At 43.2% G+C, this 13015-nt stretch overlaps 1 protein-coding gene across 1 annotated transcript in view; it reads left to right on the forward strand.

Moving 5' to 3' along the window:
- Positions 1 to 6169: 6169 nt before the first annotated feature.
- Positions 6170 to 13015, forward strand: part of lrrc75a (leucine rich repeat containing 75A) — a 106311-nt gene continuing 99465 nt past the window's right edge. Inside the window, exon 1 of the mRNA XM_033632026.2 lies at positions 6170 to 7358. Within this exon, the coding sequence (XP_033487917.2) occupies positions 7110 to 7358 (249 nt within the window). The 5' untranslated portion in view covers positions 6170 to 7109. The remainder of the gene's footprint in view (positions 7359 to 13015) is intronic.

A 13015-nucleotide genomic window follows, 5' to 3' on the forward strand; every position in this document is an offset into this window, starting at 1 on the left:
GTGCAAAGGTCAAGGTCCCCAAGACCTCATGTGTTGCACTCTTGTAAATGTGATATCTCAAGAACACCTAGGGGGACTCTTTCCAAATTTGGCACAAATGTCCGCTTGGACTAAAGGATGAACTGATGAGTTGATGGCCAAAGGTGGTCGTGACCTCGTCTGTTGCATCCTTGTAAAGGCAATAATCTCAAGAATGCCTTAAGGGGATTTCTTCAAATTTGGCTCAAACACTGACCTCCACTTCAACGATGAACTTATTAGAATTTGGTGGTCAGAGGTCACTGCAACCTTGCGTCTGTCTCATTTTGTCAACATGATGTCTCAAGAACGCCCAAATTTGGCACAAACGTCCATTTGGACTCACAAATTAACTGATTAGAATTTGGTGCTCAAAGATCAAAGGTCACTGGTCATCTACCTCAAACTGGAACGACCATCATTGACTTGATTAAGATCTTAAGATCCTTCCGCAGACGACTTAACACCCATTCACACCTGCACCAATCTGCCCCTAACGACACACATGATGGCCAGGTGGGTCCACCTGGGACTGGGACTCTGCACCAGTCAGTTAGAGCTGAAGAAGCCTCATGAATGAGAGGCAAAACGTCTTCACAAGAAACTCAAGCAAGTCCAGTTGCCTACGATTACCATGACCTTGACGACTGAGAATCTTCACCGACGACCCTGCTAACAGAACCGTACTTTACTGACATCATAGTGTTATGTGAAAACAATTTCCTGTCTATTATTCAGTATCATATCTCAGGAACGGAAGGGGAGATATCTGGTCAGAAACTGAATTGGTGACTCTAATCTTGAAACTGTGCTGATTGTATAGATCTTGTGTGTGTGAAGCATCCATGTTTTCACTGACATGGATGTAAACTGGTTCAGGGTGGCACACAACCACACTGCAGTAACTCTAGTTGAACACTGAAAACTTTTAAGCATTATACAGTATATGTACCTCCTTTTCTAATACTTAACCACTGCTATTACAAATTATATCTGTTGTGTGTTTTACAGCCACATCATAATTATTAGCAGTCACCACCAGAGGTCAGCGCAGTCCCATCCATGGTCACTGGCGTCCTGTAGATCAGTGATCACATTTACTGAGGGCTGATAACATGTAAATAACTCATGTGTATCTTCTTCATGAAACTGAAGATATGCCCATGACTTCATCCTGGTTCATGTTAGCCTTTAAATGAACAGCTCAGACTGACAGTGTGTCTTGTGTCATCTATGCAAATGACCAAAATCAATAGGAAAATCTGCCTGTTTAAATTAATGTCCTGCTTCCTGGTGCGGACAGAACAAGACTCAAGGTCATTTATTAACTACCAGACTTTATTGCTTCTAGTTTTCTCAGCAGTAGAAACAATTGCACAGCACTGGGTCTGTTTAATTAATGTGGGGATGTGGTTTTGTGCAGACCAGCTGTGAGGAAATACAGGCAGGGGGACAACATTTTATAAAGAGGGCCCTTCATCCACAAACATGGGGGGTTCCTGATTCCTGTACATTATGTCTTGTAAGATATAATCCAATCAATCATATTTCCATGTGTGTTTTGTATCTGCTTGCATCTACTGTTTAGACCTTGTTTTCTTAGTTTGAAAAGCAGAAGTAATCACATGTGTGCTGGGCTGAAAAATGTCCTTTGAGAAAAGTAGCTACAGAGCTGTACCACACTGTGCAGAAGAAAGAAAGATTAAAGACAGGATGTATGACTCTTCCTCAAACACACAGCGACCCCAAACCACATTTTACCCAGTGCTACTGTCAAAGAGGGACACTTCAAACACACTGTTCAACTTGGTCGGTTATTGTTATTTGTAAGTTAAGGGGACCCAGGGCGGGTGAGTACAACAATCATTGACTTTCACCTAGCAGGCCAGTGTTTCCTCCCATATGAGCGTAAAACCAAAGCCTGTTCTTTCTTCCTAAACTCAACCACCTGCTTGTGTTGGCCACATGTAACCAAGTACATCTTTACTATATAATGAGGAAAACTCTGTGTGTGTGTCTGTTCCATGTTTTTCTCCTCACTGACTTGGTCAATCCATGTGAAATTTGGCACAGTGGTAGAGGGTCATGGGAGGATGCCAATGAAGCATTATTACATCAATTGACCAAAGGGGGGCGCTATAGCAACTGATTGAAATTGCAAACTTTGAATGGGCGTATCTCATGCCCCGTATGTCGTAGAGACATGAAACTTTGCACAGAGATGCCTCTCCTCATGAGGAACACATTTGCCTCAAGAACCCATAACTTCCGCTTATATAGATTTTCCGCCATTTTGAATTTTTTGAAAAACACTTCAAATGGATCTCTTCCTAGGAAGTTTGAGCGATCTGCATGAAACTGGGTGAACATAATCTAGGGACCAATATCTAAAGTTCCCTCTTGGCAAAAGTTGGAAAACTTACTAAAACTGAGCTTCTATAAGGCAATGAATATTGCGGAGGGCGTGGCTCATCACATAAAGGTGTATAACATCTCAAGGGTTTCACCCATCACCACGCAACTTTGTAGGCATATGACCACACATAATCTGAGGGGACCCCTCCATTATTGACCCCATCAAACAAAATGGGGGCGCTAGAGAGCTCATTTCTTATCTAGGCCTAACCGCCATATGGATTTTTACTAAACTTGGTAGATATGTAGAACAGGACGCCTCAAGGTGACTGGAGAAATTTAACTCTAATTGGCAACTGGGTGGCGCTATAACAACAGAAAAATGCTTCAAAATGGCTAAAATGTGACCGATCGCTGTGGCTCCCCCTGTGGACCAATGTTGGTGTTTTCTAATGTTTGGTATGACTAAGTCATGGTATGGTATGCTGTACATAATCACGGAAACTGTCAGTGTGTCATTCTGTCAGTCAGTCATTCTGTCTATCCCACGTTTTTCTACTCACTGACGTGGTCAATCTATGTGAAACTGCACATAGGCATTGAGGACTGGCATAGGTAGAAGGTGACAAAGCTACCAATGTCTATGGACTAGTTTATTACTGAAGGGAAAAAAAACAACGTCAATACATGGTGTTGTACCATCATAGTGCCTTTATTTTGAAAGAGACTGTATGCAAACTGTACATTTCCTGTGAAAACAGAAGTGTATTTTGAAAACAGACAATGCATGTAACAGGCTGAAGTTGACACGGCGTCCCAGAACGTCAACAACCAACACACCCAGGGTACCTTGGACGTCATATGTGGACGTGACCAAACGTCGATATGTGAGGAGGTCAGAGTGAGAATGTGTTGAATTGTTATTTAAGTGAGATGGCGTCAAAACCACATTAAATAAAAGAGATTAATATGAACATCATGACATCCCATAACAAAATAACATTTACAAACTATCCCTCATAGCCGCAGAACCCATGGGTGCATTTCAAATCATGTACTTTTTCTTTAGTACTTCAGGTTTGAACTCCAGCTGCCCTTAAAAATTATATACTGTACTGTTGCACGCAGTATGCACATAAGCAGGATATACTACTATTTCAAGCACCCTGAACTTTGACCCTCTCTTTCATATATCTGTTACCTTGGAGATAAAACAATGTTCACCGAGCGGAGGTCGACCAGTTGAGCTCTGCTGTTGTTAACTGCATGCATTTTAAAGTCTGACATATTGATGATAAATTACAGAGGTGATTTATTTCTCCGTCACCTGTGGCCTTTTGTTGTTGTTTATATTTATGATTATTTTGTTCAATTAAACAATTAATATCCCTGTTATCACTGCTCCACTGGTCATCAGTCACTTTTATGTGTTGTCATCCGTCACTGCAGCTTCTGTCACCTGTCAATCACCTGTTTGAGTCTCAGTGGATGTGACGTACAGCTCTCGAGACTGTTTTACTGGTCGCCATGGAAACGTTAGAGAGACGATTACAGTCATTGTAACAGCTGTCACATTCTGTCTGCTCATGTGTCCCTGCAGATAATAAGATGGAAATCTCATGTATAGGGTTGTTCTGTGAGTGAACAAAATGAATGTCTGTATAACATGTAGACTGCAGACGCTCAGATACAGAGATGGTTGTGAATGAGGGCCGAGCTATGACTAAAAAAATCAGGTTGGCCTGTCAGTTACATCAGGAGATCTTCTTTTCTCGCCTTTATATTTGGCGTTACGCAACCTATAGTGTCCACTGCGATAATACACTGCATTTTGATTTCCCTCTACAGCGTATATTTCTACATATTTCTGTATCATGATGTTGTTGAATATTATTTCTAGCCGACATGATTCAGGTAGTGCTTTAATAGGCTACACTTCCTGTTTTACATACACATAAGTTTTGATTTTTTAGTCAGCTACTGAAAAATACTACAACATTAATGTCTATATTGCAATGAACTGTGGATATGGAGCCTTTAACACTTCCAGACTTCCCATGAACACGCCCACAAAGTCTGCAAGTTTGCAAGAACGATGAAGTCTGGATATTTGGATTCAGCCATACTGCAAAATCTGACCAAATGTAGTAGAACATCCTGTATTTACTATGTAAAGGACATAATTAACTATTTTTGGCACACTATATAGTATAGTAGTGTGGGTGTTGGAAAGCACAGTATATTATTTAATCTCATACTTGCTAATGATGAGCTCAGTGCCCTGTTCCCACCAGCACTAACCCTTCAGACATGGTACCTAGACCCTCGGTCTGTTCAGACAGTCCTCTTAAATGTGGGCGGGGTTGTTGTCACTCACTGCTCCGTCCAGCACTCGCTGTATTTCCTCATCAGCGGTGACACAGATGGAAGTCTGCACCTGGTTTATCGTCCACAGAACGAGGCTGCACGCCCACATTTTCAGAACAAAATAGAACAGGCTGCAGTGAGAGTCTCTCTCCGTGGGATATTTAAAAATAGCAGCTTTGTGCATTTAGTCCTTCTCAGGCAAGCTCAGGGGTTTAGTGTTGCTGTAGCCCACAGGAACGACGCTCCACGACCCTTTTTTTTCTCCACATGATGATTAGAATATTAGATTAGATCCACTCATCACTAAAAGTGTCTATCATCCAAGAGAGACAATAAAAACTAAAGTGATGGTCAAAGTTGTCACAGTGAAATTTAAGGTGTGCTGATGGATTCACGTCATCAACTCATGCATTGAGTAACATTACAAGTTAACGTTCCACCTTAAAAGTTGCCGGCAGTCGGCCCAGTGAATGAAGTTATTGTTTCTCAGACTCCAGCTGCTGTGAGAGGCAGCAAAGCATCCTTTCATTTTATAGTTACAGTTTACTAATAAAACTCTCCACAGTATGAACAGTGGTTACATGAGCCTCAAAACCAGACACAACTCAGCCCTGAGCAGAGTGACCGTCCTCTACTGACCAATCAGACTGCAGTGTTCACAGCTCCACCTTTTAGTACCACATCTGTGTGCTAGGTACCCCAACAGAGCGGGGGACCAAACATGGGGACGCTAAGGAACGCTTCTGTTGGTACCATCCACAACTTTTCACAGTGGAAATGAAAAAAAGCGAACTGAACTGAACTGAACTGAACTGTACTGCTTGGTGGAAATGGGGCTATAGAAATAGAAGTATACACATGTAAAGATAAAAATGATAAAGCTTAGCACTTTACCCATTGTATATATAGCCTATATAATTTTATTTTGTTTAATTTTTTGAGGGATGCATGATAATAGATTTTTTGCCGATATCCGATATGCCAATACATCCATTTTTTCCCACCTTATTTTAGTGATCATCAAGTCTCTTCTGTGGTGGAATAAACACCATATAATGCACGCATACTCTTATCATGACGGCCCACCAGCAGATGGAGACATAAAATACAATACTTTTCAAAGTATGTGATAGCCTATTTATTCAGTGTGCAAAATAAGAAAAAGCATGTTGAAGCTGTTATCGGCCGATATCACGACGTGCCGATATTATCATGCATCCCTATTTTTTTTTTTTTTTTTTTGTCAATAAATTGATACTACTGATAATCACCTATATGCCGATTTTATTAGAGGACCACACATAACTTTATAAGCTATGACTCATCTTGACCAGATTTATGCATATGAAGGAAGGAGCAACACAAAATGAAATTGCCACATTAATGAATGGAGCCTGGCACCTCCTCGCCCTCCCATAGAAGATGCATGTCGTCCCTTGAAGCTGAGAAACTGCAAACTTGACCGTACGTGGTGCTCGTGCTCCTCCCTCCATCACTCGGTGAGGCGGGTGGACTCGTGCTCACGTGCACTCGCCGCGCGCCCCCATTCAGTTGCACAGAGGGTGCGATACATAATTCAGTCCCAGTAAGGGAACACCTCAGTCTGTCCTCTCCTGACGAGCCGCGGAGCTGCAGCCTCCTCACAGATACTGCTGCGGCTGCTTCCTGCTCCGGAGCTGAGCGGAGGAAGGGAGGATCAACCTTGGAGAAGGACGAAGCAGCCCGGGCTGGTCGGATGGTTTCAGCCTGTGCATGACTTCCAGCGGCGGAGGAAGGACAGACCGTCCGCGGTGAGCTTCAGGAGACGTAAACATTGCCATGCCCTGCTTCATGCACCACCTCCTCTGATCGTCTCCTCCTCCTCCTCTGGGATCTGTTTTGGAGGATAACAGCAGAGGAGAGTGAGAACATATCGCTGCTGTCGAAGGTAAACATGTTGGGGAGGTGTTGAAGTTGTGTTTGGGATAGGAGGCTGCAGCGGGCCACGCTCTGCTCCGGAGGGAGGCATCCTGCATCCTGACCGTGTCCGTGCTGTGCGGCCATGCTGCAGGCGGCATCCTCAGACCTGTTCCCGACCTGAGCTGCACTCTCTGGGAGCAAGTTTACAAAAGCAGAAAACTACACTTCAACTTCTTGATGTTTTGGAGTGTTATCTTGTTTCACTCTCTGCTCTGTGTCACTGGGTGATGATGAGTATTGTTCCTGAGCAGTTTGGGATCTTATTGCTCTCACTGCTTCACACATCAGCCCCAAACTGCAGATGTGATCAGCTGCAGACATTTTGATGAGCAAAGCATCTCAGACATTAATCAGACGTGCCTCTGTGGGACCGGCCTTGTTCTTATCAAAGTTCACGTTAACGCAGCACCATGGGCGCCAAGCAGACCAAAGGCCAGGAGCCTGGAGGGGCCAGCCCTCAGCACAGCTGGAAGCGAACGCCCACCAAGGAGCGAGGAGACATCTTGGCCTCCCTCATGCTGAAGTCAGGGGACCGACTGAGCCGTGGTGGGACGCCGCCGCCCTACCAGCGCCGCATCGGTATGATCCAGGAGATGATGCTGATGGCCAAGCAGGGGAAGCAAGACGAGGCCACGGAGATGCTGAAGACACTCCGACAGGTAGCTGCTAGTGTGTGTGTGTGTGTGTGTGTGAGTGAGTGAAGCTCTCAGGGGTCAGAGCATGGATGTATGAGGAGAACTGGATACAGCACTGAACGTGGGGCCCCGTTCATTCCTGGGAGCTGCTCAGGAGCCAAAATGGTTAAACTGCTGTGTTTAAAATTACCCGATCAGACGGCTAATTACATACCAGCTGCCAAGATGGCGCCTCATTCGGGTAGAGTGGCTCACCTGGCACATATGGCAAGAAAGTTTCTAGGTTCCAGGTTTACTTTCGTGGTATGGGGCCCACCAAACATGCCTCGCTGAGTTTCTCCTGTCGGCCCCGCCCGTGAGTTTCCGCTGAGCCCGTAGACGATGACACTTTTCTTGGCATGAGGAAAGTTTTACAAACGTAAAACCTCCATGGCTCAAAAATTCATGACATGAAGAGTTATATTTGATGTTTGCAGGCGAGGTGTCCTGTCAATAGTTTTATAGAGTTCTCTTATATAATAGTGGTCTATGGGAAAAATGATTTTGGGCCACAGTGTCTATTGGGAAAAATTTGCTGCAAGGCTGAACTGCTTTCCTGGACACCTGAGGCGCACTATGGCGTCTGAGCTTTGCCAAGTGCAACCAAGTGGCTAACTTCCGCCATCTAAACTGGTAGCTTCCGGTTTAGCACTCTGCTAACTTGAATGGGGATGAAATGATTTAATCTTGCGGCTCTTCTAGAGTTTCCGAATGTTATCGGACTGACTGTATCAAGTCCTGATAGTGAAAGGAGTAATTTGCAGGGATTGTGATGCTCAAATATGTATCCATTGATTTACAGACATCTCTTTCACCATGTAAGTCTATGGGAAAAAGTCATTTTTGGCCGTAGGGCATCACATGACGGACCTCAGTAACTGCTGTACAGCTGTTTGGCCCATGGATGTATTAGGCCCAGATAAAAAAAGATTTGCAGGTTGCAAAACCCGAGGCGCTGCTTTTTATAATTGAATGCCACTACTGGAATAAAAAAACCCAAAACGCTTTGCTGTGTCTTTTTATTGTTGCCAGGCAACCACTTCATCACCTCCTTACCCTAAGCTTTGTGTGTAATCAATCTACTGTTTATTTTATTGATTTTATTTCACAGTAATTAGTAGCTACTCACTAAAATGTTGAGGCAGAGGGTACTGTCTGTAGCTCTGGTTGAGGGTGAGAGGCTGTCAGCAGATAAACAGAGATCTGTGTGGGTACATGAGACCCTGAAAAAGAGGCTGGATCATGGGGAGTACCACCAGTTGGGCCAGGAGCTTCTCCTCCATCATGGACGTTTACAGGTATATTTAGGATGACTCAGGGGCAGTTTGACAACCTGCTGTTTATCATCAGGCCGTATAGCTCTGGGTATCCAGCAACCGCTACCACCAGTTGGTCCAGGAGCTTCTCCTCCATCATGGACGTTTACAGGCAGATTTTAGGATGACTCAGGGGCAGTTTGACAACCTGCTGTCTATCATCAGGCTGTATAGTTCTGGGTATCCAGCAACCACTACCACCAGTTTCTCCTCCATTGTTTACCAACTGTAAACTTGTTGTCATGACCACCACAGAAGGCCCGCCTCTCAAATCATCTGATTGGATAATGGGAAAAGAGATGACGTGGGGCGCTTTTCTGCTTTGAATTAAAATTTTTTCAACTCCAGGAGTTCAGAGCGCTCTGGGAAACACGCCAGGTGCCTAGAGTGCAGAAATACCAGGCCCGTCCCAACACAAAAACAACAAGCAAAAAGCTTCATTCTCCTTAACAACAATTATGAAAAGCCGCCTCCATCTGCTAAAATGCTTTCGACATCTGCGGTGGCCGAGAGAGGTCACAACACACGCAAACTCGTGTTTGCAATGAGGCTAACACATGGGCTTTTTGTGCTAAGGCTAGTAATACAAAGCAGACAAAGACTACTTACCCATTTGTGGTGCTAAATATTATTTCTCCAAGCGTTGGAATAATCACTGGTGCGCAAACTTGCCCAGCCTGGGCTTTGGGTCCAAACTCACTTCTTCTTCTTTGGGGTTTATTGGAGATTTGCAAACACGGTGCACTACTGCACAAACTGTTCAGGTGTGGTTTGTACGAACCAAACTTCTGAACGTCTTTTCGGTTTTGGTGTGAATACACGTGTGCTGCTGCTACGCTTGTGGACCGCTTCACGACCACATCACTTGCGGTGTAAATGAGGCCTTAGGACACCTGAGCAGGACCGGAAATGCCAACTTCCGCCAGCCAAGCAGCTGACATAGGGTTAAATGCTCTGCTAACTTGAAAGGGAATAAAATTATTTAATCTTGCGGCTTTTCTGGACTTTTTAAATGATATTAGAAAAAGTGGATCAAATTTCGATAGGAAAACAAGTCATTCCGCAGGTGTTGTGCCACTTAAAGAAATGTATCCACTGGTTTACAGATGTCTTTTTCCACATGTAAAGTCTTTTTGGGTCCACTGGCATCACGTGACGGACCCTAGATTGCAGAACCACTGGTTTGGCCATTACGAAAATTAGCTTCAAAGCCCGGTGTACTTCCTGGGGGCCTGGGTCAGAGGTGCGCATTTCTAAAACAAGGCCACAACATCCCTGACTGGCTCGCTGTCTTTCTCCTTCCTGTGTTAATTTCCTTGGGTGTAAGCATGTTGGTTGATGTCATCACTGCTGCTGAGACAGAAGCCAGGCTCAGACTGACTGAAGCAGCGACTGACTGCCAGCGTTACTGATGAATTGAGCCACTTTCTGCTTGTATGACTGAACATGAGCCTCCTGGCTGGACCTGTTGTGCTCAGCCTGGCTCTGCTGCACTGGCAGAGTGTCGACACTGCTACGATTTATAGCCTCTCTCTGTCTTTCAAGACATTTGCAGCGCTCGGCTGGCTGCTGCTGCTGCTGCTGCTGTTGCTACAGAGAGGAGGGAAAGCCCAGCAGCACACTGAAAGAATCTGGTGAGGTGGGAAACAAAAGAGATGCAGGAAAATGAAAATGCCACCAGTTGAAATGTGGGATTTGGGGAGCTGTAAAGAAAGAGAGGATCTGAGCGTAACAGGAGTGATATTATGTGAAGTTAATCGAATACGTGTTTGTCGTTGGGATGAAAAGAAAACGAGAGAGGCCAGAGAAGATGGTGAAGAGAGAAACAGACTCATAAGCTCTTATCCCTGAAGACAGCACGGCTCACAATCCATATGCTGCCTGTGTTCACTGTTTATCCCCCGATGACTCAACCATGAGGAACAGCCTCTCGCTTACACACACACACACACACACACACACACACACACACGCTGCTTTCATAGTTTATTGTTTGGGCTTTAGAGATTTCCATCAGCTCCTTTCTGTTACTATTTACAGTTTCCTGGTTGAACCCATTTAGACAGTTAATCCTTGAATCAATGGTGAACAGTGCAGCGAAGCAAACAGGCTTAAAGATGAAGGACACCTCTCCATCCATCATCATTAAGAGCGAGGGATTACCATCTCTGACACTGCTTGATTAAGCCATGATACCCCAGAGGAGAGTCGCTTTCTCCAGTCGGACAGTAAAGGCACAACAAAACATCAGTGTGGTTACAGTCCCTCCCATTAAGACCAGTATAAAACACACCTAGATTAAGACTGGGCTTCATTTCATTAAAAAAATGAAGGGTTATTTTATAGTGAGGGAAAAAAGCCAATTAATTGTTTAGTCAGTCAAAAGAAAATTGACAATAACTTTGGGGTCTCTTTGGTGTAAGTGCCAAATCTCCGTTTGTTGCTAGGCTAATTTATACAATGTAAAATGCCATAGGCTTGTGCTAATAACGTTAGCATGTTGTATTTGTTTGGAAAACGTGTTTAGTATAAGACAGTTGTTTTGTCAGTGAACCTTGTGAGTTGTAATGGAGCCAAATTTTGTAACGTTATTTTTTATTTTTTTTTTTTTAAGTGCATTTATTTCACACCAGACCACAACAACCAGACAGAACAAACTACAGACACCAACATACCAATACAGCGACAGCACAGTTAGAAAACAACAACGCCTGGCCTGAAAAGGGGATGGACGAAGCATAGCTTTTAAATTTCCATCCCCCATTTACATACATACATAAAGACACATAAAGACACCATCAAGAAATACATAACAACAAATAAATAAATAAAAAAAACAAGCAAGCAAACAAACAAACAAACAAACAAAGACATTGCGAACTCCTTCAACAGTCTTACATTTGTCCTATATTTATTTATTTATTTAATTTAATTTAATTTAACCACCCCCATCTTCCCTACTGTACAAATCAAACATCTGTTGTTTAAACTTTCTTTTAAACTCACTTAGGCTTTTACTATTTCTAATGCTTTCGGCCAAACTATTCCACATAATTACTCCCCAAACTGAGACACTCATAGATTTAAGGGTTGTCCTTGTGAGCTGCTGTGCCAGTTTATGTTTACCCCGAAGGTCATATCTCTTGGCACTTTCCCTTTCACAGAAAAGTCCTTGGATGATAACAGGTAGTTGATTATGTTTCGCCCTGCAGGCAATTTGTACAGTTTTTAATTTAATCAAATTTAGAAATGCAGCTGCCCTCAAGAACAAGTCATTAGTATGTTCATTGTACTTTACATTGCAAACGATACAGATTTCCTTTGTTAAATGTTGCTGTTGTCCCTGGCTTCATATGAGTAGAGGAAAAGTCTGCTAGTTGCTAGGCTAATTTATACAATGTAAAATGCTATGAGCTTGTGCTAATAATGTTAGCATGTTGTATTTGTGGGGAAAATGTGTCCAGATAAAGACAAGTGTTTGTCTGTGAATGCTGCGAGTTATAGTGAAGCTGATTTGTGTACTTGTGTTTGAAATTGTCTCTATTAATCCATGTTTAATGTGTGTTTAATGTGTGTTTTGAATCACTAAACTTTAGAGCACTTCACAGAAACCTCCACTGCCGACTAGTGTTTTGGAGGTGTAACTGCAGAGTGACACAGACACACCACTGCACAAGTATAAATGCTCACAACGACGCAGGCTCTGCCTCACAAGTGTAAATCCTGCTGCTACAGCGGCAGTGTTCGGCAGTTACTAACTTGACTACATTTCTCAGTAGCATGGTGGTAACGTCACAACTTTCTGAGTAAAATAGCTTTTCAGTTATGAAGTTGATTAATTGACCGAGAAGCGCAGCAGTGTCCACAAAAGTTACAAGCTCTTTTTCCAAGGAAAATTTATGAACTGTAGCGGACTTTTTTTTTTCTGCGGCGGTCAGGATAATCTTGCGGCTCCAGGTCGTGGCCCTCTTGGATATGCTTTTTCATATCTTGTATTTTCTCTTTGTACTTATTTTTTGATAATTTTCTTATTTCTAGTTATTTATTTTTCTTCTTCTTTTTTCTGTTTATAGTTGTGTTTTTTATGCATTTGTTGGTGTTCTGCTGTCATACATTGGTGTTTGAGGATGTTGTGATACAGTCAGGTCCATAATTATTTGGACAATGATACAGTTGTCATCATTTTGGCTCTGTACACCACCACAATGGGTTTTAAATGAAACAATGAATACCTGCTTAAAGTGCAGACTCTCAGCTTTCATTTAAGGCTTTGTTCAAAAATGTAGTATGAACCGTGTAGGAATGACAACCATTTCTTCACACAGT

This window comes from Epinephelus lanceolatus, chromosome 4 (assembly GCF_041903045.1).
Source record: "Epinephelus lanceolatus isolate andai-2023 chromosome 4, ASM4190304v1, whole genome shotgun sequence".
Lineage (NCBI taxonomy): Eukaryota > Metazoa > Chordata > Actinopteri > Perciformes > Serranidae > Epinephelus > Epinephelus lanceolatus.